This window comes from Phocoena sinus, chromosome 20, assembly GCF_008692025.1.
Source record: "Phocoena sinus isolate mPhoSin1 chromosome 20, mPhoSin1.pri, whole genome shotgun sequence".
In the NCBI taxonomy this organism is placed as follows: Eukaryota; Metazoa; Chordata; class Mammalia; order Artiodactyla; family Phocoenidae; genus Phocoena; species Phocoena sinus.
The window spans coordinates 49,665,581-49,691,652 of NC_045782.1; the positions used below are offsets into that span (position 1 = coordinate 49,665,581).

Below are 26,072 nucleotides of genomic sequence, written 5' to 3' on the forward strand. Positions count from 1 at the left end.
AGGTTATTACAAGATATTAAATATAGTTCCCCATGCTATACAGTAGGTCTTTGTTGGTCTTCTATTTCATATATAGTAGTGTGTATAGGTTAAACCCAAATTCCTAATTTATGCCCCCCGCTTCCCCTTTGGTAACCATACGTTTGTTTTCTATGTCTGTGAGTCTATTTCTGTTTTGTAAATAAGTTCATTTGTATCATTTTTTCTTTTAATTTGTTTTTTTAATATAGTTTTTGGCTGCGTTGGGTCTTCATTGCTGTGCACAGGCTTTCTCTAGTTGTGGCGAGCGGGGGCCATTCTTCGTTGTGGTGCGCGGGCTTCTCATTGTGGTGGCTTCTCTTGTTTTGGATCATGGGCTCTAGGCGCGCGAGCTTCAGTAGCTGTGGCACATGGGCTCAGTAGTGTGGCGCATGGGCTTAGTTGCTCTGCATGGGCTTAGCTGCTCCACAACATGTGGGATCCTCCTGGACTAGGGATCAAACTCCTGTCCCCTTCATTGGCAGGCAGATTCTTAACCACTGCACCACCAGGGAAGTCCCTGTATCATTTGTTAAGATTCCACATAATAAGTGATATCATGAGATATTTGTCTTTCTCTGTCTCATTTACTTCAGTTAGTATGATAATCTCTAGATCCATCCATGTTGCTGCAAATGGCATTATTTCATTCTTTTTTATGGCTGACTAATATATATATACCACATCTTTATCCATTCATCTGTTGATGGACATTTAGGTTGCTTCTTGGCTATTATAAATAGTGCCGTTATGAACACTGGGGTGCATATATCTTTTTGAATTATAGTTTTCTCCAGGTATATGCCCAGAAGTAGGATTGCTGGATCATATGGAAACTCTATTTTTAGTTTTTTAAGGAACGTCCACGCTGTTCTACATAGTGGCTGTATCAATTTACATTCGCACCAACAGTGTAGGAAGGTTCCTTTTCATCCTTAGACTTTTTTTTTTTTGCGGTACGTGGGCCTCTCGCTGTTGTGGCCTCTCCCGTTGCGGAGCACAGGCTCCGGACGCGCAGGCTCAGCAGCCATAGCTCACGGGTCCAGCCACTCCGCGGCATGTGGGATCTTCCCAGACCGGGGCACGAACCCCTGTCCCCTGCATCGGCAGGCGGACTCATAACAACTGCGCCACCAGGGAAGCCCCATCCTTAGACTTTTAAAAGGATTCTCCACATTAAAATTGTAATAAACATGTGGCCAACTCCATCCCTCCTTTCCCAACGGAGTTGGTGTTGCTTTAATGCTTACACACAAACAAGCTAATACTTTCTTGTACCTGCCTGTCCCCATCCACACCAGAGCCCCATGCAGATCCCACCTGTGTGCCCAGGACCAGCCTCTGCAGATCACCTGGGGCTGTTTCAGAGGGAGGTGAAGTACAGGAAGCAAGCGTGGCATTCAATCCCTATCGTCAAGTCCCCCAACCTCCTGGATGCCAAAGAGCCAGCGAGGTGACTCCCCATGCCCCCTGCCTGGCCACCTCGCCTTATGTGTAGGGGCTACAGCAGGATGCATTCTGTCCACGGTGAAGGGATGCACCCTACCTGGGTGAGCACGTAGTCCTTCTGGGTTAGGTTCCAAAGGATTTCAAAGTGATCCACATCATGGAGCTCTTCAAAGGAGGCTTTCCACCCTCCTCGGCGCAGAGTCTGAGTAGGAGAAACGAGGGAAGAGGAAGCATTAGCCTGCGGGGGGTGGGGGGAGAGGGGCTCTCGCAGCTGCCTGGCACATACCAGGTGCTAAGTATTTATTGAAGAAATGACTGGTACCGTGGGGTCCGTTTGGGTGAAATAAACAGGAAGATAATAAGACTGCATGACCCTCAACCTCGAGCCAAGAGCGGGGTGCTGGGGGTACCTGATAAAGTTCCCTGGACTGTCGGTGGAATTCGGGGCTGTCGTGTTGGCCCACAGTCACCAGGATGCGGCAGGCTGGATCCACAGGCTGTGTCGGGGCTGTCTGCAGGTGCCACTGTGGGCTGTTCCTTTGAGCAACCTCCCTGGTGCAGGGAGAAAGTGTGGTCAGGACAGGGAGCAGCCTTTGCTGCACCCCTGGCCCTCCTCGCAGGCTGCAGGCCAGCTGGGGGACGAGGAGACAAGTGACTCACAGGGTTGTGAGGAGAGAGGCATTCTCAGAGGTGTGCATGACAGGCTCCAGGTCATAGATCCCGCTCACCAGGAAGAAGCCTGTGAAGGTAAGGAACAGTCACAGAGCCAGGCTGCGGGTGGGGCAAGGTGGGGCCAGCCCGCCTCCAGGGCCAGTGGGGCAAGGCCAGGGTAAGGGGCAGAGAAGAAGCAAAGCAGGCCCTGCTCCCCAGGCTCAAAGCCCCGAGGTCAAGCTATTCACAGCTGTTGAAATTTCAAGCAGCTGTTACAGACCCTCAGGCCCATCAGGGGAGGGTGAATGCCACCCAGCCAGGCTCAGTCCCCGTGGAAACCTTTGAGGTTGGGCGTGACCCCATGCTCGGTCCAGTTGGCCAGGAGCATCATGGCGGCGAGGTGAGCCCCAGCTGAGTGTCCGCACAGGTAAATTCCCCTTGAGTGGGTCAGAGCAGAGAGCTGGGTTTGCATCCAGTATAACCAAAGCAACAGGCCAGTATAAAGGAGTCCCAATTTGCCTTTTGCTCCAAAGCCAGAGGGGGCAGTTGGGCTGCATCCAAGAAGCTTAGTCCACTGTCCTCCCACTCAGTCTGACAAAAGGAAAATCTACAGCGATACCCACTGGTTGCCTGGATACTGTTTCTGGACAAACACGATGCTCTGGGTCACCTGGTCTACCATCTGGTCCAGGGTGCCTGTGCAGAGGGTAGGAGCTATGTCAGTCTCCGCCAGGGGCCCTCTCCCCTCCAAAGCCCACCAGCCCTTGCACCTGCAAGACTACCCTCATTACCTTTGGGGGCAATGTCATAGGCCACTATCACCACAGCCACTCCCTGTGCTGTCAGTGGGCTGACCATGAAGGCTGACGAGTCTTTACTGCAGAAGGAGACAAAGACATGACAACTGGAGGCCACTTGGCCACTAGGCTGCTTCTGTGTCCTGTCCACCCAGGGCACTATCGCTCTCTGACCTGGTGCAGTAAGGGAAGAAGGGAGGCTTTGTCCTTACGACATCACGTGCTAGCTATGGGACCCTAGAGACTATATTTAACCTCTGAGCCTAATTTCCTTCTCTGTAAAATAGGAACAATTATGTTTTTTCTCTTAGGGTGCTGTTTTTGAGAATTGAAGGAGGTGAGACATGTAGAGAGCTTCACAAAGCAAAGGGTAAAAATGCAATAAATGTAGCATGAAGATGATATGCTTGAAGAGCAGTAGATCCTATAACAGACAACTCCTTAGTAAGATCCTAGGGAACAGCAGTGTCCCTGAAGATCCCAAATTCCCCTCTGCTTACCTTAGGATGCCCCGTGGTCCCAGTTTGCCTGGGACTCTCTCTTTTTTTACCACTGAAAACCCCAGGTCCTGGGAAACCACTCACTTCTGAGCAAACAGGGATGCTTAGTCACTGTGGTTTTCCATTTGATTAGAGTAGACTGAACAGGCTTTTCACTGGGTATAGTGGATCCAATAGTGTCCCCCCAAAAAACGTGTCCAAATTCTAAACCCCCATACCTGCAAATGTGACCTTATTTGGAATAGGGGCTATGCAGATATAATTCAGAATCTTGAGATGGCATCGTCCCAGATTTAGGATGGGCCTTAAATCAAATGACTGGTGACATTGTAAAAGAAAGGAGAGGGAGGATTGAAATACAGACACACAAAGACCCTGTGAAGATGAAAGTTGAGGTTGAAGTGATGTGGTCACAAGGCGAGAAAGACCCGGACACCCCAGAAGCTGCAAGAGGTAAGAACGGGTCCTCCCCAGAGCCTTCAGAGGGAGCGTGGCCCTGCCCACACCTTGATGAATTTCAGATTTCTGGCCTCCAGAACTGTGAGGTAAGACATTTCTGTTGTCGGAGCCCCCAAGTTTGTGGTAAGTTGTTGCAGCAGCCCTAGGAAATGAAGAGTCCAGGCAAAGATGAATCTCCCTTTTTCTCCATTCATCCAAATCCCCCGACTCACCTTCCGCTCTGCCAGTATCCTCCATGAAAAAACATGAGGAATGGCAAGGCTGTAGGACAAAACAAAGGGCGTGTGGGCCGAGGCAGGGCTCCCAGCTGAGATCCATGGGGGACCACTAGCCCTGGCTTACCTTCAGACACTGCCTCAGGAAAGTAGATGTCCAGTTTCTCCCCTTCGCCGTCTCCATAGGGGACATCGAGCAGGTTCCTCCCGGTGGCCTGGGCCCTCTTGGTAGCTGTCTCCAGAAATGGACAAGTCGCTGTCAGCACAACCTCAGGCAGAACCTTTTTGCCGAAAGCCCCTTTGGGTTGACCAGTTAGCTCCAGCTATCAGTGCTTCCCCAAGTCCTCATGGTAATCGGGGCTGGGGTCTGAAGCATCCCACAGGTGCATAGTTACAAAGAAATCAGACTGGCCCATCCAAGTGGGGGCCAGAACTATCTGTGACGTCTGTCTCTGGTGAGCTGGCAGTTCTGATGGGCACCATTTCGACCACTACTTTATTACATGCTTATTATATGTGTTACACTTGGCTATGTGCTCTGGGAAGTATAAACTTTTCCAAGTATTTGGAAAAATAACCTTCTAGGAACTAAGATATAAAATCACTTGAAACAAATAGATAATAAAGCAATATGAATATATAATTGAGCACCATGATGGGAGAGGTCAGAGGGATGTGAAAATTGGCTAGGACTGGGGTCAGGAGAAAGGAGGAAGTACATTTACGTAATTTACCGTAAGTAAATTAAATACCAAAGGCAAAGGCCTAGAGGTGGGATGGGACTCTGTATGTTCATGTTGCAGTGAACAATGTCCCCTCAAGGCCCCACTTCGATCACTGAAACCCAGGAAGCTCAGCTTCCTCTATCACTGGGTGCCAGAGAGTGTAAACTGGTAATTTCTTCCAGGGGGGCAACTTGGAAATATGTATCAAAGCCCAAGAAGATCATATTCCTTGATGCAGAAGTCCTTATCTATACATTTATTATAAGGAAATAATCAGAAATATTCTTAAGGACTTGTTTTAAAGATGCCCACACTAATGCTATTTATGACAGCAAAACATTGGACACAGCCCAAGTGATCTACAATAGAAAACAGGTAAAATACATTATGGTATATCCCCTTTCTCTCCTTTATTTATTTAAAATTTTTTATTTTTATTTTTTAAATTTATTTATTGATTTTTGGCTGCATTGGGTCATCATTGCTGCGTGCGGGCTTTCTTTAGTTGTGGTGAGCGGGGGCTACTCTTCGTTGCCATGCATGGGCTTCTCATTACAGTGGCTTCTCTTGTCGCAGAGCACGGGCTCCAGGCGCGCAGGCTTCAGTAGTTGTGGCTTGCGGGCTCGTTGTTTGTGGCTCACGGGCTCTAGAAGCACAGGCTCAGTAGTTGTGGTGCATGGGCTTAGTTGCTCCGAGGGATGTGGGATCCTCCTGGAGCAGGGCTCGAACCCATGTCCCCTGCATTAGCAGGCGGATTCTCAACCACTGCGCCACCAGGGAAGCCCCTCTCCTTTATTTTTTTATCCCAGCATTCATTAATCCTTCATATATTTTTTACTTGTTTACTGTCTGTCTGTCACCCTAACTAGAACATGAGCTCTGAGAAGACAAGGGCTTTGCTTTGCCCACCTCTGTACACCCAGGACCTGGTACATCATAACCACTTAAAAGAAAATCGTGTAGGGAATTCCCTGGTGGTCCAGTGGCTAGAACTCGCACTTTCACTGCCGAGGGCCTGCGTTCAATCCCTGGTCAGGGAACTAAGATCCCACAAGCCGTGTGGTGCAGCCAAAAAAAAAAAAAGAAAACTGTGGTGCTCTGTGGTGACCTAAATGGGAAGGAAATCCAAAAAAGAGGGGATACATGTATATGTATAGCTGATTCATTTTGCTGTACAGCAGAAACTAACACAACATTGTAAAGCAACTAGACTCCAATAAAAATTAATTTTTAAAAAGAAAAGTGTGTAAAAAAATAAAAGAAAAAGAAAATTATGTAATGAATAAATATTTCAGTGAGTAGTGTCGGGTCAACTAAATATCTGAAGGAAGAAAAAAATAGTTTCTTGATCCCTACCTCACACCACACCAGACCAATTCCAGACGGACCACAGCTTTAAATGTGAAAGCGAAGACAATAAAGCTTTTAGAAAAGGAAATAGGAAATCCTAATGACCTTGGACTAGGCAAAGATTACACAAACAGGACCCAAAATGCATTAACCAAAAAGGAAATACTGGAGGGAGAGTATTTTGCCACATAAAGAGCGAAAGCAGGTTACACAAATACCATACAGCACGAACACTGCAATCTTTCTGATACTGAAGATTGGTGGCAAGAGACCTTCAACTTGGGATCCCTGTCCCTGGAAGCCTCCAGATCCCCAACCTCGGTGGCCACGGTCCCCCCATCCACCGGCCCCTTCCCAAAAATACTCACCAGGGCTCCCTTGGGTTGGGTGATTCTGCAATTCCAGAAAGGGCAAATTAGGTAAACGAAGATAGTTTGCATAGATTGTGTTTATGCAAGTGTGAATAAACTGTTAAAATGGGCCGCCTCCATTTCTGCTGGACTGCTCAAGGTCAAGAGAAATAAAAATGGTGGCAGATGCCAAGTTTCCCACGTGCCTAAAGCAGGGACCAGGCTGCCTCTGCAGGACAGGTGAGGTGGCTGAAAAACCGATTTTGCCATCACCAACACCCCACCCTTGAGTGAGGGAACAAGGCCAGGGGGAGGCTTCTTAGGAAAGGGATGAGGCTGGCTGTGTTCTGTGGGTTCCCACTCCCTCTCTCATGGAGGGGTGGAAAGGGGCTTCCCATCTCCTAAAGCTTCAAGCGACCAACTGCTCAGAGCCTGATGTGTGACTTCTACAAGGATCAGACCCAAACAGGCTTCACCTGCCCCCAGGTGCCATGCTGGGTACAGACCACTCCACAGGACACACTTAACTGAATCAATCCATTATTAAATAGGTACGTTTTACTTGATTAGAACCATGAGATTCTGTTAAGCAAATCAAATGCATTGCATCTGCGATTATAATTTGAAGTGCTTTTTTCAGAATTCCATCACATCTTGTAAGTTGCGTTGAAAAGTTGACGGGAATTTAATCTGAGCTATCTGAGCATTAACTTAAAAAATAAATGAAATGCCATTCATTTTTCTTTTGAAGAAATAATATGTTTATATGGTTAAAAAAATATACGACAGGCATTTGCATGAAATATCCCTGCCAAGGTGACTGTTATTATTAATATGGATATGGACTCTCTCTCCCTTTAATCCAAAGGGCAGCGTATGAAATACATTTCTGCCCTGCCTGTTTCACTTCATATTTCTTGGAGAGCTTTCCCAATCAGTACATAGACAGCTTCCTCGTTCTTTTCTTTTTTTCATAAACAGTTAACTTTCTATTCCATCCTATGGCTGCACCTTAATTTATTTAACCAGTAGTGACACTTTTTTTTTTTTTTTTTTTTTTTTTGCGGTACGCGGGCCTCTCACTGTTGTGGCCTCTCCCGTTGCAGAGCACAGGCTCCGGATGCGCAGGCTCAGCAGCCACGGCTCACGGGCCCAGCCGCTCCGCGGCATGTGGGATCTTCCCGGACCGGGGCAGGAACCCGTGTCCCCTGCATCGGCAGGCGGACTCTCAACCACTGCGCCACCAGGGAAACCCTGGGTTAGAAAGAATTTTTAAAATTGAAGTGTAGTTGACTTACAATATTATATTAGTTTCAGGTGTAAAACTCAGTGATTCAACGTTTTATAGATCACACTCCATTTAAAGTTATTACAAAACAATGGCTATATTTCCCTGTGCTATACAATATATCCTGTTGTTTCTCCATTTTATACATAGTATCTCTTCTAGAAATAATTTTTAAGGCTGTTTATGCTATTAAAAACAAGATTGCACATTATAAGTACAGAACACTTTCTCCTAGGAGAAAAAAAGACTATAAGAAATGATATCACAGTGTTAACAATGGGTGACAATTATTGATGGTTTTATTTTCTAAAATCCTTTTCAATCAGCAAATGCTCCTTTTGTAATCAGAAAACAATTGTTGCCTAAAAATAGCCAACCTCAGAGAGTGCAGAGCAGGGCTATTATAACGTGGTCTGTGGACAATGGGTGTCCCACACGGCTTGCTACTGGTCCATGATGAACTAAGTAAAAAGTTGGAGGTAAACATTTGGAATACATGCAGTTTGGTAGAATGGCTGTGTCTATTGAACTTAACAAGAAATTAGGGCTTTCAAACAAAAACTTGTGCATGAACGTTCACAACAGCACTTTTCACAATCGCCAAAAGGTGGAAACAGCCCAAATGTCCATCAATGGATGAATGGATAAACAAAACGTGGTCCATCCATACCATGGAAAATTATTCATCCATAAAAAGGAATGAAGCACTGACTTGCTACAACATGGTTGGACCTTGGAAACATTATGCTAAGGGAAAGCCACCAGACACAAAAGACCACACCTTGGAGGATTCCATTTATACGAAACGTCCAGAATAGGAAAATCCATAGAGACAGAAAGCACTCAGTGGTTGCCAGGGGGCTGCTTAACGGGTAGCGGCTTTCCTTCTGGGGTGATGAAAATGTGTTGGAACCAGGTAGAGGAGACGGCTGTACAACATCGTTAAGGTACTAAATGCTGCTGAACTGTACACTTTACAATGGTTAAAGTGGTACATTTTATGTTATGTGTATTTTATCACAGTAAAACAAAATTGGGGCCTGTATTTTGCGTACCTTTGTTTTCTTCTTTTGGTTTTTCTGATGGAGAGGAAAAAGCACAATCTCAGCCTTGAAAGGCAGGAGGGGACCTCAGAGAGGCTCTCAGTCGCAGGGGCTGTCAATCACGAGGCCCCACCCACCTCGCTGGTGATTGGTGCTCCTTGGGCGAGGCGTGGTTTGGGGGAATGGGAGTTTGGAACTGTGCCCCAAGCCGGGTTATACATATACCTCCTTTAGTTTCTTGTACAATGTGTTTTTACTGAGTCTTGTTACTCAAATTTAATAGCTACTGGTAGAGGAAACAGTTCTTCAAACCTCCCTCTGCCCGTGCTCACCCAGCTGTCCCCAGTTGCCCAGCCTGAGAGAGGCCAGGCCTTGGTGGAGGATAAAAGTGACCTACTCGGGCTTCTCTAGTGGCGCAGTGGTTGAGAGTCCGCCTGCCGATGCAGAGGACACGGGTTCGTGCCCTGGTCCGGGAAGATCCCACATGCCGCGGAGCGGCTGGGCCCATGAGCCATGGCCGCTGAGCCTGCGCGTCCGGAGCCTGTGCTCCGCAACGGGAGAGGCCACAACAGTGAGAGGCCCGCTTACCGCAAAAAAAAAAAAAAAAGTGACCTACTCATTGAAAGAGGGCAGTCCCCACTGCAAGTTACAGGTCGACGCTGTTAGAATGAATATAGATCAAAAGAAAAACAATTTCATTCTCCGTAGTGCAAAAAAGGAAAAGAGAGTTACCTTCCTCCCTTTTCTTAGAGCATTTATTTTTAGGAGACCTCATCAAATATCCTTTCTCTACCCCTTTGGGAATGTGTGTAAATATTTTATCTCTCTACCTATCTATCTGTCTATCTATCTATCGCTGCGCGGCTTGTGGGATCTTAGTTCGCATACCAGGGACTGAACCCCGGCTCTCTGCGTGGAGTCCTAACCACTGGACTGCCAGGAAATTCCCCATATGTAAATATTTTTTAAAGCTAAAAGAGTCTCTTGCCAGTTTTACAACCTAGGAACGTTCTTTTCAACGACCTGGGAGCTCTCCCTTTGAAATATAATTATCAAGCAAGATACCCCATGGGAGAGAAGGACCCTAACTTCTGAAGGCACCTGGCTCCAAGTTGCAAAACCACCTCTTGCCTTAAGGATATGGGAATTTCTCGTCTTCCTCTGGATAAAGGCAATTTGCAAGCACAGATGGCCACCCTTATGGAATTAGGATGGACTAGGGCAGTAGATAGTGCCCTCAGGTCCTCTTGCTTGAACACAGGCATGCTGATTTTGAGAACAGGTATGCCCTAGGGATATAAGCCTGGCTGTATAAAAGGGTGAGGTTTCTTCCTGGTTTTGCAATTTCCTTACTCAATTAAAAATCATGTTTTCTTTCTCTTCTACCTCTGTGGAGAGGTTTTCTGGGTTGGCGGGGGATTCCACTGTTCATTTTTTCCACTATACATTCCTTCGCCATCTTCTGGGAGTTTGACTCCAAGGAGGCAATCTGCAAGTCCAGAGGTCTGGGGAACTCCACCAAGAGAGGCAGCTGGTGGGACTCACCAACACCACCTGACTGTCATCACCCCTTGTCAGCCTGCTCCCCTCTTACCTGGCAGCTCAGCTCTGGGAAGTGGTGGCTGTCCCTAGCCACATGCGCTTGGGTGAGTTGTTTAACCTCATCATGCAGGACTAGGATGGCGTGAGTGAGACACCTCAGGCACAGCATGGGGCAGGGCACCAAAGACTCAGTAATGAGGATGGCTATGGGCTGAAGGCTTGTGCCTCCCAAAAATTCGTACCCTAATGCGATGGTGACTTTGGGAGGTAATTAGGTTTAGTTGAGGTCATGAGGGTGGAGCCCTTGTGATGAGACTAGTGGCCTTATAAGAAGAGGAAGAGCAAGCGTTTCTTTCTCTCTCTTTCTGCCATGTGAGGATGCAGGGGAAAGGGGTCTATCTGCAAGCCAGGAAGAGTACCCTCACCAAGGAACCAAATCACTTGGCACCTTTTTTTTTTTTTTTTCAATTGGCACGTTGATCTTGGACTTCTCAGCCTCCAGAACTGGGAGAAAGAGATTCCTATTGTTTAAACCACCCAGTCTATGGCATTTTGATATGGCAGCCTGAGCTGACCAATACAAAGATAACATTTAAGTGCAGTATTTTTAAAAATCAAAATTAATGCCAAAAAGTCCACGATGAAAGAAATATCAACATTTCCAATAGACAGCCTCCAACCCTGCGCATGCATGGCTCCGCCCACTCGCCTGGCCCTAATGCCCCCCCTGTTGTCGCACTCACCTTCTTCACCAGTGAAATAGGGCAGACGCACCTGCGGCACCTCTGGGCCAGCTGGAGCATCGAAAACAGGAAGGGAGGTAGGATGTGAATGTAAAACTGTCCACAGGGCTTCTCAGGAGGGATTGCTAAAGACAGTCTCTGAGGGCAACAGCCTCAGAGTCTCTTTTAAGCCCTTGCTTCTTATGAGAGACTCCCTTTCTCTACAGGGCCAGCTCTTTTCTCCCTCAAGACAATTACAATAGACAAACGGGTTTTCTACCAGCTCATGTAGGTTTCTCTGCACACTCAAATATATATTGAGTATATAGAGACACATTTGGTGCAGAGCTAGGCACAGTAGGGGACTCTGAAGAGCCCAGGACACAGCTCCACCCCCTATCAGGACAGGGAGGGCGCTGAAATGTGCTGGAATAAACCCCCACTAGCCTGTCCCTCCAGCTGGGTTATCTCAGTGTAGAGAACCACCAACCCTGGGAGCTCCAGTCAGCCTGCTGACACAAAGCTCATTTGCCAACATCCAGTTTTCCGACTTGGAGGAGAGGCTGGCTGCTCCCTCACCCACACGTCCCCCATGGAGCCCATCTGCCCAACCCAGCTCAAAAGGTTCTAGAGACCCGGGGCTGGGATGGGAATTAACCTTGAGACTTCACTAGCTTACAGATTCCCAAGCCCTGATTTCTCTAAAGAAAAAAAAAAGACTTCTTTGCTTTTCGTAGATAGCAACAACATCCCACATTCAGCAGCCACATTCCTTTTTTCACTCCACTTCCCTGGGCCACTGTGGCCTTAGGGCCTGGGCATAGTTGGCAGGTTGGCTGAGCAGGAGGGGAGGTGGAGCATGGTCACTGCCCCTGCCCTGCCTCCGGCAGTCCTGCAGAGAGGGCTCCGGGGCACCTGGCCCCGAGTAGATGAGGTGCCTGGACTTTGGGAACTGTCCCGAGAGGCTGGGGCTGGGAGGCCCCTCCTCCCCGCCCCGGCATCCTGAAACACTGCCACATGCTAAAGTCCACCTGAAGCAGCCACAGAGAGAGCCCCCGGTACCTTCGTTTCCTATCTGTGAGTAGGTCCTCAAGGCCTCCTCTGCTCCCAGTCGGACGACCCATCTGCTCGGGGAGTACTGGTTCTCCAGCTCCTACGGAACAAAGACACGAAGTTCCATAAGACCTTTGACCTCCACACAGACTGTGCTCCTGCCCCTCCGTGTGCCTGTATGCTCCTCTCGGCCTGGAGAAGCCCCTTCCCTGATATCTCAGGCTCTCATAGATGCCCTTAGCTTCCTTCAAGCCCCCCAGTCTCCAGCCTGGCAATCCGCCCCCCACTCTCCCCCCACTAACTAATTCGGCATTTCAGATACAACACTGCAGGTGCTGCCAGATCCACGGTCTAGAGCAATGGCCACGCCTTTAACCAGCAGGACAGCTTTACAGGGAAATGAGGTCCCATAGATCTGTCCCAGTTAATGCCATCATGGGTACCACTTCCACAGCGGCTAAGACCACAGGAAGCCAGGGAGCTGGGGTGGCCACTGCAGAGAAAGTGATGTAGAGCTGATATTCCCTGAAAAGGTATGATTCTGACTGCAGGTGGACGCAGCGCAATCGGTGAAACAGAGGTGAAGAGGAAGGAATCAAAGGTCAGTTTGGAAATGTTGACCAGCCAGATTGTGGAAACACAGAGGTGAGGCTGGGAGGCGGGGCCCGGGGGGTGAAGGGTCTTGAATGTCAAGCTAAGATGTTCAGACTTAACGCAGAAAGTAATAAGGAACCAAGTTTTGGAGAAAGGGCTCAGAGGCAAAACAACAACAAAAAGACAGGTGAAGGCTGGACTGGGAAATTTGAAGACAGGTGGCCTCATGGAAAGGTCTTGGGCTCTGGAATCAGATGGGCTGAGTGCCAGCCAAGCTCCATCACTTGCAGGCTCTTTTACCCTGGGCAACTTACTGACAGTCAGTTCCCTCATCTGTATAATGGGCAAAACAATAGTACTTTACTTCATTCACATGACTTATAGCTTTCAGCCTTGTGAGGCCATATACCTTGTGAGGCTGAAAGCTATAAGGCATGTAAATGAAGTCAAGCTAGCCACTCAAATGTGGGTTTCCCCCTCTTCGCATTGAACAGGGTTCTTGGCCAGGGGTCTTTGGATCTGTACAATCTATGCCCGTCGGATGTCTGCAGTCATACCTTGCACACTCTGTGACTGCTATCATCATCATCTTTTATTATTGCTATTATTTATAATAATGATAATGCAATGGGTTTCTGAAAGTGCTCTGATATTATAGGGGTGTGGGTGTGTGTGTGTGTGTGTCTATGTGTGAGACAGAGAGAGAGACAGACAGACAGACAGACAGAGAGAGACCGAAAAAGAGAGGTTAGGATTTCTTGGGGGCAGTATCTGTAACTGTCACCACATTCTTAGAGGCGTCTGTGACCAGAGAAAGAACCACTACCTGAAATGTAGGAAAACTAGTTAGGAAATTATAACAGAATGATAAGCATAACAAATGCTTTGCATATGTGGTTTCTAACCCCCATAACCGTCCCTCAGTAAATACCAGCCCTCCGGTATTTACTCCTTCAGGTCTGACACATCCTCCAAACATTGCACAACCTCAGATTAAGGTCCGGAACTTCGGCCCCAACCTCATCCCGGTTTATGGGTATTGACATAGCCAGGGCTGGACTTCCCTGGCGGTCCAGTGGTTAGGAATCCGCGCTTCCACTGCAGGGGCACGGGTTCAATCCATGATCAGGGGACTAAGATCCTGCATGCCACGCAGTGAGGCCAAAAAAAAAAAAAAAAGTAGAAAAACATAGCCAGGGCTTCCATTTCCTCTACCCTTAAAATCAGGCTAGCAAAAGCCTACCTGTGGCGAGAAGTAAAATATCAATAAATCACAGTGCTAAAGCTTTCGGGAGCTGGCACACAGTAGGCTATCAACGGCGCCCACAGGAGTGGTTCTAAACTTTTTTCTCAATCCCCATCTCATCTCTGAACCACACTCCTCAGCCCCAGCCTCTCCCAGTGATCCGCCTACCTCTTTAGACATCCTCTTCCAGGGAGCCCCGCGCTTAGGACCTCCGTCCAAGTCGTCCATCCCGCTGTGTACGAGCCGACAGGTGCCCGGGCCGCCTTTTTATGCCAGGAGGGCGGGGCTCTGGTCAGGCCCAGTCCCTGGGAGCCGCGCCCACCGCCCTGGTGAGCTGAGCCTGGTGCGCGCGTTCCCGGTCCCTCCCACGAGGGGGCGGGCTTAGGCCAAATCTCCCGCCGGTCCCACAGCCGCACGCTGATTGGCTCCGGGCCGGCGGCGCCGGCTCCCGATTGGTCCGCGCGCCGGGGATAAAGCAGCACGGCGCGGGAACCGACGAGAGCCTGCAGGAGGGCGGCGGCGGCGGCGGCGGCGGCGGCGGCGGCGGCGGCGGCGGCGGCGGCGGCGGCGGCGGCGGCGGCGGCGGCGGCGGCGGCGGCGGCGGCTCCTCCTCCTCCTCCTCCTCTGAAGGCACCATGAGCTGCATCAACCTGCCCACCGTGCTGCCCGGCTCCCCCAGCAAGACCCGGGGGCAGATCCAGGTGCGGGCCGCGGGGCGGGGTCGGAGTCGTGATCGGAGCCCGGGTGTCCGTGCGCACCGGGGCCCAGTGACCTCTCCTTCTCTCCTAGGTGATTCTCGGACCCATGTTCTCAGGAAAAAGGTAATGGCCTCGCGGGACGGGGGTAGGCCGGGACCTCTTCCTCTACTTCCCTGCTTCTCCTCCAACCCCCAGGACCCCGTCCTCCTCCCATGACGCCCCACGATCCCGAGCCTGCCGCCGCTCTCAGAGCCCCGCTTCTAGAGCAGCCCGCACTGCCCGACCCCGTGCTCGCGCCCAGGATGCCTCTCCTCCGTGGGATCCTACCGGAGGAGAAGCGCCTCCCCTTCCCGTCCGGGTCGGAACCTCTTCCCCTTGGGGTCATTCAACCACCGCTCCTTCCGGGAGCTGGTCAGAGCTGCTCACCGTTTAGCCCCTCACTAAAGCCCTCTCTGAAGGGTGCATCTACGGTGGCCAGGCTCTGTGCGCCCTGCAGTATCTGTGGCTTCCTTGCAGTGTATGATTGTTTCCTTAGATGGCCCAGAGGCGTAGTTACTCTCCACACTGAAGAGTCAAGCGCTGGTGCCTTTGCTTCCCTGAAGTGATAGAACCAATCCCAGTGAGCCCCCAGTAACTCCCCTGGCCCCCCTTCCTATATGGCGCTGGGGAATCACTCCGGCTCAAATCCCTTGCCCACGATGGTGAGGCTCAGGGTGGGCTCTTGGACTCAGAGACAAAGCGCTTCCCTTGTTGCACCAAAAGGTTCTGTGAAGTTAGTTCAGGCTATGTGAAGAACTGTGGGGTGAGATTACTTTGGAATGGAATCTGAACCCCTCTCCTGTGCATGTGGTCTTTGCTTTGCCTCCAACAAAATCACTCCTCCAGCCCTTCCCTGAATCACCTGAGGGCCCTTCTTTGCCTCCCTCCCCATAGAGAATGACTGTCAGCCCAGGCATGCTCCTCCCTCCTGGGTCTAGACTGAACTCTCTGTGTGGGCCCTTTCTGTCCTCACTGGTCCACGCTCTGCCCTGCAGCCTTCCCATCCATTGGTGGGGCTCAGGCTGTATACCCCTAGAAGGTGGTAGGGAGCCCGACTTGTGCTGATGGGGTCTTCCTCGCCCACACTTATGCATGGGCCTTACCTTGCAGTACTGAGCTGATGAGACGGGTCCGTCGCTTCCAGATTGCCCAGTACAAGTGCCTGGTGATCAAATATGCCAAGGACACGCGTTACAGCAGCAACTTTTCCACGCATGACCGGTCAGTCCCTGCCCCTTCTGTCCTGTCCCCACACCTTTTGTGAGAAGCCCAGTGGCTGTCAGAACTCTTTAGAGAGGATGGTTAATAATGCTGATGCCGGGCAATGAACCGTTCAAATCTGCAAACTTTCCAGGTTGCTTGGCAAGGTACCCTAGAACTTGGCCTTTCTTGGGGCTCTAGCCCAGTGGTTCCTAGCGGGACGTGATTCTGCCCACTAGCATCTATTTGCAATGTCTGGAGACGTTTTTTAGTTTTCACAACAGGAGGAGGTAAGGGCATGATGTCAACTAGTGGGTAAAGGGCAGGGATGCCGCTACATCCTACAATGCACAGACAGCCCCATGACAAAGAATGATCCAGCCCCAAATGTCAGTAATGTCTGGCCAAGGTTGAGAAACCCTGCTCTTGACCTATGTGGAGGTTGCAGACTGGTTTTGCTGGCCTGCAGGCTGAATTTTATTTAAGTTTTTAGTTGGCTTGTCCTTGCTGACTCCCTGTCTCGTGGCCTTTGTGCATCCCCCTTTTATGTTTATCTGCCTGTGTCCTGTGGACATTTCAGCCTGCAGCCTGTGGTTGGGAGGTTAAATTTAGTACCACGCCTGCCATTCCGTACAGCGTTTAGGGCCTGATGGTTTGGAGGCTGAGACACTTTTCTCGTCTTCCAGATTCATCCACCTGAGCCCCCAGCATCAAGGCTGTGCTGTGTGTGGCTTCAGGGTGGGAGTGCGGCGGGCTCTGAAGCTGGGCAGGTGGGTGAGGCGGAGAGGGCCCAGGACTTGGAGTTAAGTTAAACGTTGAGTGACGTTTCCTGGACATGTTGCCTGATGCAGGTCATTTACGTCTCCAAGTTTGCTTTCTCATCCCTAAAACATAGGTGTCCGCTGCTCAGGACGCGAGAAGTGTCAGGGGAAGACAGTGAAAGCAGTGGAGAAGATCAGAAGTGCAGCTTCTGGGTCTGTCAGATGGGGGTGGAATCCAGGCTCTGCCCCAGTGTCACAAATCCTCTCTAATCTGGGCTGTAGAGGCCCAGACGAGCTGCAGCAGAGGCCTAGCGCTTGGCAGGGGTGACAGTGCTCCAGAGACGCTGCTCTTGCTGAAGCTGGAACCGGCTTCCTGCGTTGCCTGCAGGATCAAAGCAAGATAATCACTAAGGAGTTGTAAAGTTTTACATGAATATATAGCTGCAAAACCACAGAGCCGTCAGGAAGCTCCTAGCTCCTTGGAGGGGTAGTTCAGAGGAGCAGGCAAAAATGGAAACAGAAGAAAATAACATTGCAGAAAAACAGAAACTAGAAGACAAAGAACAGCATTCCTCTTCCAAAAGGCCTGGCTGTGGGGCAGGGTGGGGTCCACCGCGTCGTCATTTAATGCACTGGAGCTCTTCCACACGCGGCCTTTCACTTTCAGACTCTGCTGGGTGGGAACCTCCCCTCAGGACCCACGAGGCAGCAGTATGAATGCAGATCTGAATCCTGACTCTGCCAGTTAATAGCTCTATGATCTCTGAGAAATCCTTTAATCAGCCAGAGGAGTCAAAAGGAGGGAATTCTAGGTCACTGCACTGCTGGTTGGTGTTCGTGGCTTCTCTCTCCTGGGGCACGGGGACGCCTAGTCTTAGATTCTGGTGCTAATGGTCTGCCCGGGGCCATGGTAGGACTTTCATGGGCCCCGGGGACTTTCTGCCTTCATGGGCCCCTTCCTCTATAAAGAAAAAAATTAAAAAAATATAATTTATGACTGCATTGATATGAAGACAAAGATAATCCAGACTGAGTTACATTTATTCTGATTTTTAGAAGAAATTAAAATGTTTCATTCGTCCCCAAAGCATCATGGGCCCCAGGCACTATACCTGATGAAGTAACCCTGTCTGCACCCCACCCCACTACACACACACACACACACACACACACACACACACACACACACGCAGAGCAGAGAAGAGCTTTGCATCTGGGTTGAGCTTTACATTGAGCATTGCTAATTTCCGGTCCAAAGCGTGAAGTGAAATAGCTCTTGTTGAATAACTGGTTTTCCAAACAAAGGCCTTTACTCTTCTCCCCAGATGCCTTCCCACAGGTGCTAATTTCTCAAAGCTCTGGGCAGACATCTCAGCCTGCTCTGCAGCTAGGGGTTGCTCATGAGACCATTTCCCTGGCCCCTCATTCTGGTTCCTGGTCTCCTCTGGCTCCCTTCTCTTGCTCACACTCTGGCTTTCTGTCCCCAGGAACACCATGGAGGCCCTGCCAGCCTGCGTGCTCCGGGATGTGGCCCAGGAGGCCCTGGGCGTGGCTGTTATAGGCATCGACGAAGGGCAGTTTGTAAGTTGACTTGTCCTGATAGCACTCTTCCTGTGAACTCAACTGTCCCCCTCTTTCCTCTGCTAATTTGGAGGTTATTGGTTCAATTTCTGATATTTTTATAAGGTAAACATTGTTAACTTGCTTTAACTAGTGTCTGAATACCCTTTGAATTCCCTTCACTGCTTTCTGTGTTACTGTTATATAGAATTTATTGTACCTTAAAAAAAAAAAAAATTTACAGGACTTCCCTGGTAGCACAGTGGTTAAGAATCCTCCTGCCAATTCAGGGGGCACGGGTTCAAGCCCTGGTCCAGGAAGATCCCACATGCCATGGAGCAACTATGCCCACGAGCCACAACTACTGAAGCCCGTGCGCCTAGAGCCCGTGCTCCGCAACAAGAGAAGCCACCACAATGAGAAGCCAGCGCACCGCAACGAAGAGTAGCCCCTGCTCACCGCAACTAGAGGAAGCCCGCGTGTAGCAACGAAGACCCAACACAGCCAAACATAAATAAATAAATAAATTTTTTTTAAAAAAAGAAGCAACATTGAGCTAAACAGAACCAAACCCTCCCTATACACCAGTGTTGAGAAATCAAATTCTTTGTTTACTGTAAAAATAATTTTTTAATATATATAGTTTATTTATTTACTTATTTATGTTTGGCTGCATTGGGTCTTCGTTGCTGCGCGCGGGCTTTCTCTAGTTGCGGCGAGCAGGGGCTACTCTTCGTTGCGGTGCATGGGCTTCTCATTGCGGTGGCTTCTCGTTGCGGAGCACGGGCCCTAGGCGCACGGGCTTCAGTAGTTGTGGATTGTGGGCTCAGTAGTTGTGGCTCACGGGCTCAGTAGTTGTGGCTCGCGGGCTCTAGAGCGCAGGCTCAGTAGTTGTGGCACACGGGCTTTGTGGAATCTTCCTGGACCAGGGCTCGAACCCGTGTCCCCTGCACTGGCAGGTGGATTCTTAATCACTGCACCACCAGGGAAGTCCGCTTTTTTTTAATTTATTTTTTGGCTGTGTTAGGTCTTTGTTGTTGCGCGGGCTTTCTCTGGTTGCAGAGAGCAGGGGCTACCCTTCATTGTGGTGTGCGGGCTTCTCAATGCAGTATCTTCTCTTGTTGTGGAGCATGGGCTCTAGAGCGCAGGCTCAGTAGCTGTGGAGCATGGGCTTAGCTACTCTGCAGCATGAGGGATCTTCCCGGACCAGGGATCGGACCCGTGTCCCCTGCGTTGGCAGGCGGATTCTTAACCACTGCGCCACCAGGGAAGTCCCTGCCCCACAGTTCTGTTCCCTGTTTCTATGGCTACTTCCTCCCTGGCCAGCAAGTCAAACTCGAGTTCCCATAACTAGTGTTTATTAAACCTACTGCAGAAACATCACCAATCTTCTGTTCTGCCCTCGCCCCTGTGGGTCTTGCTCTGCAAGAAGTTCTGGGGCCCAGAGGTGGCTGCCTCGGTTGCCTCTCAACATGGGACCTGACAAAAGGACTGCCTCTTCCTCCCTTCATCCTTCCCTTGGAGAGGGGTACATCTGAAGACCCCACGCTATAAGCTGAGGGTGCAGTGGTAGGTGGGCCGCTGGATCCTGGGCATGCCAGCCTCACAGTGTCACTCCGAGTGTTGGTCTTACCTCTGTTTCTTTTTAATTTTTTTTTTGTCTGTGCTGGGTCTTAGTTGCAGCCATGGGATCTTCGTTGCAGCGTGCGGGATCTTTAGTTGCAGCATGTGGGATCCAGTTCCCTGACCAGGGATTGAACCCGGGCCCTCAGCAGTGAGAGTGCGGAGACCACTGGGACCACCAGGGAATTCCCTAGGAGAGGTCTGGTTTTGTCTTGACCATCACAGTCACAGAATGGCCTTGCCGGAAGTTCGTATTTATAGATCGGGCTCATATCACGTGTTGTGACCATTTTTTCCTCATCAGCAAATACCTATCCTTATGAACGTAGCATGTCTTACATGAGCTGGCCCCTTGGGTGTGGCACTTACAGGCTGTGATGGACGTGTGTGCGGACATCCTGGCTATCGTCCGGTGTATTGGGGTTTATCTACTAAGTAGAATCACTGGTCAAGGGACCGATCTCATTCATTCAGTAAGTGTTTGCTGAGCTTGTGCCGTGTGGCAGCGATGTTCTAGGTGTTGGGGATACAGCCAGGGTCTCGCCCTTGCACTTACATTCTAGTTGGGGGAGAGAAATATGCAAAAGGTGGTGGCAACCGGGGGAGAAAGGCACTGTGAGGGGGTAGAGCTAAGGTGGGGATGATGCTTTTTGAGGACGGTCAGAAAGGGGCCAAAAGGAAAGTAGGGTGAAGGTTCCCAGTCAGGAGTGTGCTTTTGGGCATATCTCAGGAGCAGCCAGGAGGCCAGGGGCTTTGGCCAGGTCAGTGGGAAAGACTTTGGCGTTAACCCTGGGAGAGCCTGGAAGCCGCCCAGGGCGTCTCCTCTGCTGGAGGAGCATGGACAGCGTTGGGGGGTGGGGGGAGAGGCATCTGGGTCTTTGCGGAAATCCCCGGCGGTGGAGGGCAGGGTGGTGGCGGCTGCAGACACACATCCTGTTCCAACTGCCTTTCTCTTTTCTTACTCCGGTGGCTGACATCATTTTCCCTGTGTTTCTACTTTTGTAAATTGCCTCCTTCTCTTCGTTGATCTTTCCTCTACAGGACATGATGTAATCGGTGCCAGTTTGTCACATGCTGTAAATATTTCTTCCCCGTTTATTTGCCTCTGGATTCGGTCTGTGCATCTCATTTAGTCTCTACCATTCATGGTGGAACGGTTGAACGTTTCAGTGTCACATCCTTCGTTCCTGTCCTCTGTGGCCTTTGCGCCTTCAACACCAGCCTGGCTGCCAGGAAGCCGGGCCTCCCCCGGGGCAGGGCCGGGGTGCTTCCCTCGTGCATCATGAGGGCGCCACCTCTCGGCAAGATAAGGACGAGGGTGAAACTACTTCTTGGCTTCCTGATCTCCCCTTTCGGTCCTCGCCCCTCATCAAACCTTGTTCAGGAAGTGGCTCACGGCAGGCCAGCCCAGGTGCTGGATTGCCAGGTGAACCAAATGGGTAGACTTGTCACCATCAAGAAACCCCCCGTTACTTTTCTACCTGGATCCCGTGTGGCAATCATTTTTGTCTACCAAGAAAACCCTACGTTTACTAGGTCCTCTGAAGTTCCCCTTTGAATGTAACCTGTATTAGAGTCTATGGCTGCTGTGACATGTACCACAGACTGGGCGGTTTAAACCACAGACATTTACTTGCCACAGCTCTGGAGGCTGGGAGCCCAAGGCCAAGGTGTGGGCAGGGTGGGTTCCCCCTGAGGCCGTGAGGGAGAATCTGTTCCAGTCCTGTCCCCTTGGCGTGCAGGTGGCCATCTGCTCCCTGTGTCTGTCCCTCTCTGTGTCCAAATTTCCCCTTTTTACAAGGACACCAGTCATACTGGAGTGTGACCCTACTGACCTACTTTATAACTGGATACCTCTGCAAAGATCCTCTCTCCAAATAAGGTTCTGCACTATTGGGGGTGAGGGTTTCTACGTATGGATTTGGGGGGTGGGAAGGGACACAATTCAACCCATAACATAACCTAAAAAATTTAATGGCAATAAAAACAAACGTCAGTAATGTGGTCGGTTACCAGTGGGCATTCTGGGATATTGCAGACAGCTCTGACCTTACCTTTGATCACTCAGGAACCCCAGGTGGGGGCCCAGGGTTCAGTGTTTGGGTGGGGGCGGGGTGGCATGTGAACAGGGGACAAAGTTTAAGTGGAAGAACTGAAGTCTCTGATGGTGGGCATCGCTGCAGCGGGCAAGGCGGAGGACCCTGAGAGGTCCCCAACCCTGGTGTGGAAGGACCCACATCTGATGAGGCCTTGACAGGGAGAGTGAGACGCAGGGGGTGCTCATCCCAGGGCGGTTTTGCCCCCAGCCCCTACCCGGGGGATGTCTGGCAATGTCCGGAAACCATTTTGTTTGTGACAATGGGGGTAGGGTGGAGGGCACTGGCTGACAGCTCCTTGCAGGCTGGGGGCTGCATTTCTGTGACCTGTGATGAGTCCTTTAGAGAAGAAGAGGGGCCTCACCTGGAGCCTCTGGGTGGGAGGGGCTGTTTCCGTAGCTCAGGCTCGGCAGCCCTGCAGAGGCCGTCAGATCTGGCTTCGGTGAATCCCGCTGGAACTGATCCAGGTTTTCTAACCCCTCTCCTGGACCTCGTCTTGCTGAGCCCTCAGGTCTTGGTAACTTTGTACCTACATGAGCGGCTTGGAGAGACCCTTTGCCCAAACACAAGAACTCCCCACTTCACCCAACCCAAAGACCAATCTAGACAGATGATTGACCAGTGAAAGTTCACCAAAGAATTTAAGTAGCAGTCTTGCCCTGGGCCACTTGAAATTTGATTTACCAAGTAAGTGACCTTTCTGCAGGCCCTGTATTTAGAAGGGTGTGCCGTGCCATCCTGCTCTAAGTGGCCAGTGGAACCCTCACCCCTTCTCAAGGCGTCACACGGGCACATTATGTTTTTTAAAAAAGGCAAACACACAGAGCCTGCCTCTCAGGCAAATAGCATATGTCATAAATTATTCGAGGGTCCTTAATCCCTAAACACCACCAAGGGCCTTCCTTGCCTTTTCTTGGGCTCAGAAACGTGAAGTCATTGCCAAGGTCACAGCTAATGGGTCCAACCAAGACCACGGTTCAAGCCCAAGGCAGCCTCTGGTCTGGGCTTTTGACCACTGCGGTAGCAGACTGCCTCTCCTGGTGACTGTTCCGGGTGCTTGGCTGGAAAGCGGGCAGGATGCTGGAGTGACGTGGGGCCCGGTTCTGCCATGGAAAGCGGGCAGGATGCTGGAGTGACGTGGGGCCCGGTTCTGCCATGGAAAGCGGGCAGGATGCTGGAGTGACGTGGGGCCCGGTTCTGCCATGGAAAGCGGGCAGGATGCTGGAGTGACGTGGGGCCCGGTTCTGCCATGGAAAGCGGGCAGGATGCTGGAGTGACGTGGGGCCCGGTTCTGCCATGGAAAGCGGGCAGGATGCTGGAGTGACGTGGGGCCCGGTTCTGCCATGGAAAGCGGGCAGGATGGTGGAGTGACGTGGGGCCCGGTTCTGCCATGGAAAGCGGGCAGGATGCTGGAGTGACGTGGGGCCCGGTTCTGCCATGGAAAGCGGGCAGGATGCTGGAGTGACTGGGGCCCGGTTCTGCCATGGAAAGCGGGCAGGATGCTGGAGTGACGTGGGGCCCGGTTCTGCCATGGAAAGCGGGCAGGATGCTGGAGTGACTGGGGCTGCTGCAGATGTGCAGGCAGCGTGCCGGGTGTGGGGGGCTGGGGCCACCCTATTCTCGCGCCCCACGCCGATCCAGGTGGCCAGAGCTGTTGGGTCCAGCCACGTGTCCGTGGCTCCTGGAAGCTGCTGCCCAGGGCGGAAGCTCACTCCTCCTCTCACCCTTTCCAGTTCCCTGACATCGTGGAGTTCAGCGAGACCATGGCCAATGCCGGGAAGACCGTCATTGTGGCTGCACTGGATGGGACCTTCCAGAGGAAGGTAAGGCGTCTGGTCCACGTCTCGGGATGGGACCCAGGAGGGAGGAAGGGGCCGGGGCTGTGCACAGATGGACAGCTCACCGCGCCCTGGATGACCAGACTGTGCCAGAGCCCAGGCGCTCAGGCAAGCCAGACCCAGCTCCCTGGTTTGCCCCAGACTAGGCCGCCTGCTGCAGGGGCTGGTGCTCTGGGGGAAAGCAAGGTCAGGGCCCAGTTTCCTGGCTTCGGGGCTGTGAATCAGAGGGTTTCAAGGAAAAGCCCACCCGGTGAGGTAAGTGCACACCAGTCTTTCCATGGGAATACAGGCTTTCGGGACCATCCTGAACCTGGTGCCCCTGGCGGAGAGTGTGGTGAAGCTGACGGCGGTGTGCATGGAGTGCTTCCGAGAGGCCGCCTACACCAAGAGGCTGGGCGTGGAGAAAGAGGTGGCCCCTCCTGCCTTCTCCAAGGGGTGGAGGGGAGGGGGTGGTGCTGTGTCCCCGCTCAGTCCCGGCGCTTCCTGTCCCATGGCCAGGTCGAGGTGATAGGAGGAGCAGACAAGTACCACTCCGTGTGCCGCCTCTGCTACTTCAAGAAGGCCTCGGGTCAGCCTGCCGGGCTGGACAGCAAAGAGAATAAAGAGAACTGCCCAGTGCTGGGAAAGCCCGGGGAGGCCACGGGAGCCAGGAAGCTATTCGCTCCTCATCAGATCCTGCAGTGCAGCCCGGCCAACTGAGGCACAGGCCCCACACCCAGGACGGGCGCTGACCGGCCACCTGCTCCTGTGCCTGCTGCTGCCCCCTGGCGGACGCCTGCCCCCTGCGTGCTGCCCGGCCTTCTCAGAGGAGGAAGCGGGGGTGGGGGGGTGAAGTTTCACCAGCGCCCCTTCCCCGGCCAAGGGCCACGGGCCGGTGGTCTGCACGTCACACTTCCCTCCTTGCCTGCCCGCCGGCTTCCCTCAGTTCCCTTCCCAGACTACTCACAATCCACCCCAGGCCGGTGCGGGGCCACTGCTGACGTGAGTCCCTCCCTCTCCAAGCGGTGAGGCCGGAGGCGCAAGTTCCTGTGGCATCGGCGCTCCTGGCTTCTTCCCCTTTTGTGGCTTTTGCTGTTGAGTTTCTGTTCTCACTGGGAAGTCAGAGCACCAGCACCTCTGGCTCAGCACCGAGCCTCCTCTCGTGCAAAGACTTTAGTCCCCCTGCCTGGGACGGGCTCCTGGCCCTTCTGAGGATGGCTGGACTTGTTCTCTCTTACTTCCCTTGGGGCCAAAAGCCCTTCCTGCTCTGGCGATCATTTTCTCCAGAATTACAGCTTCTTCCATGTGGGTGACACCCTGCTGGGGCTCAGATCCCAGGGACTTGTCTTTTAAAGCAGGGGCTGTGATTTTTCTGTTGTAGTGTGTGAAATTAATAACTAATAGTAAAACTTACTGGTTGATGAAAGCGTATTTCTCTTTAACTGTCTGGGATTCCCCGGGTCTCACTGGAGACAGCTCTGACCTGATTTAGGTGTGGGGATTACTTTTCAAATCATTTTCTAGTACTACTGATCTCTTAGCCACAACGCTTTTTAACTGAGAAATGATCGTGAAGTGTGTCCTGAGAGGAATGTTTGCCTGCTCTTCTGTCTGGGCAGGTTTCAGGTCAAGATGGGTGGATGAAGGAGCCTGAGGCCCAGGTTGGAAAGATGAAGCTTTGGTCTGTGCTGCCAGGTGGGGCTGTGAGGTCAGGTTTTGTTTGTGAAACAGACACTTGACAGTTCAGGAGCCAAGAAGACCAGCTCTGCTGTGCCTCAGAAAATACGCTGTGGGCAGCTTACACGGAGGCAAGAGTGCGCCAGGTCGGGTGTGGGTGGGGTGAGCCTGGGCTGTAGGTGTGCCCCATGCAGATGGGGGTCCGGGTTTCCCACCCTCGCCCCAGCTTCTCCCTCCCCTTTGCTCGCGGTTGGTCCCAGGTTACAAAGGTGCAGTACAGTGATGAGACCGTAATTCCCAAACCCTATTAGTTTTTACTCAGGATTTTGAAACTGTTGTGGCCCACCTTTGACAGCTCCCTGTCTGGGCTCAAAAGGGGAAGCCCCGAGTTGCCCTGGGGGCCCGGGCCTCCTGCCTGAGCCGGGCTTGTTCCCTGGGGCGGGCTGGGCGGTCAGGCCGGCCCCCTGTGTGTCCGGAACAGGCTGCAGAGGTGCTGAGCCCTGTCTACGGGAAGCAGAGGGCCCCTGCCCCTCCAGGGGCACGCCAGGACCCTGGCAGAGCGGCCCAGAAAAGCCATGTTGTTTACAGGCTGAGCACAG

The 26,072-nt window shown here is 51.6% G+C and overlaps 2 protein-coding genes across 4 annotated transcripts in view; one reads left to right on the plus strand and one right to left on the minus strand.

The window, feature by feature from the left end:
- AFMID (arylformamidase) overlaps window positions 1-14,419 on the minus strand; it is a 28,278-nt gene extending 13,859 nt beyond the window's left edge. Inside the window, exons 1-11 of one of the 3 annotated variants that reach the window (XM_032616086.1) lie at window positions 14,171-14,412; window positions 12,172-12,262; window positions 11,131-11,181; window positions 4,217-4,321; window positions 4,087-4,135; window positions 2,910-2,995; window positions 2,742-2,814; window positions 2,458-2,555; window positions 2,128-2,206; window positions 1,878-2,019; window positions 1,565-1,669 (exon numbers count right to left, since the gene is read on the minus strand). In XM_032616086.1, the coding sequence (XP_032471977.1) occupies window positions 1,565-1,669; window positions 1,878-2,019; window positions 2,128-2,206; window positions 2,458-2,555; window positions 2,742-2,814; window positions 2,910-2,995; window positions 4,087-4,135; window positions 4,217-4,321; window positions 11,131-11,181; window positions 12,172-12,262; window positions 14,171-14,230 (939 nt within the window). In that variant the 5' untranslated portion in view covers window positions 14,231-14,412. Of the gene's footprint in view, window positions 1-1,564; window positions 1,670-1,877; window positions 2,020-2,127; window positions 2,207-2,457; window positions 2,556-2,741; window positions 2,815-2,909; window positions 2,996-4,086; window positions 4,136-4,216; window positions 4,322-11,130; window positions 11,182-12,171; window positions 12,263-14,170 lie in introns of all 3 variants that reach the window. The other 2 variants (XR_004347413.1, XM_032616087.1) reach the window with 2 other exon arrangements.
- Window positions 14,420-14,548: 129 nt separating this feature from the next.
- TK1 (thymidine kinase 1) lies at window positions 14,549-25,217 on the plus strand. Its single transcript, XM_032616092.1, has 7 exons — window positions 14,549-14,703; window positions 14,792-14,823; window positions 15,850-15,960; window positions 18,188-18,281; window positions 23,713-23,802; window positions 24,107-24,226; window positions 24,316-25,217. Exons 1-7 carry the CDS (start codon window positions 14,638-14,640, stop codon window positions 24,514-24,516), a joined length of 714 nt encoding a protein of 237 aa, XP_032471983.1. The 5' UTR covers window positions 14,549-14,637; the 3' UTR covers window positions 24,517-25,217.
- The last annotated feature ends 855 nt before the right edge of the window (window positions 25,218-26,072 follow it).

Bases quoted from the DNA above. Each gene is read 5' to 3' on its own strand.
- TK1 (XM_032616092.1), top strand. From the start codon at position 14,638: ATGAGCTGCATCAACCTGCCCACCGTGCTGCCCGGCTCCCCCAGCAAG. The intron at 14,704-14,791 runs GTGCGGGCCGCG...CTTCTCTCCTAG, and splicing joins AGACCCGGGGGCAGATCCAG to GTGATTCTCGGACCCATGTT. The intron at 24,227-24,315 runs GTGGCCCCTCCT...TCCCATGGCCAG, and splicing joins GGCTGGGCGTGGAGAAAGAG to GTCGAGGTGATAGGAGGAGC.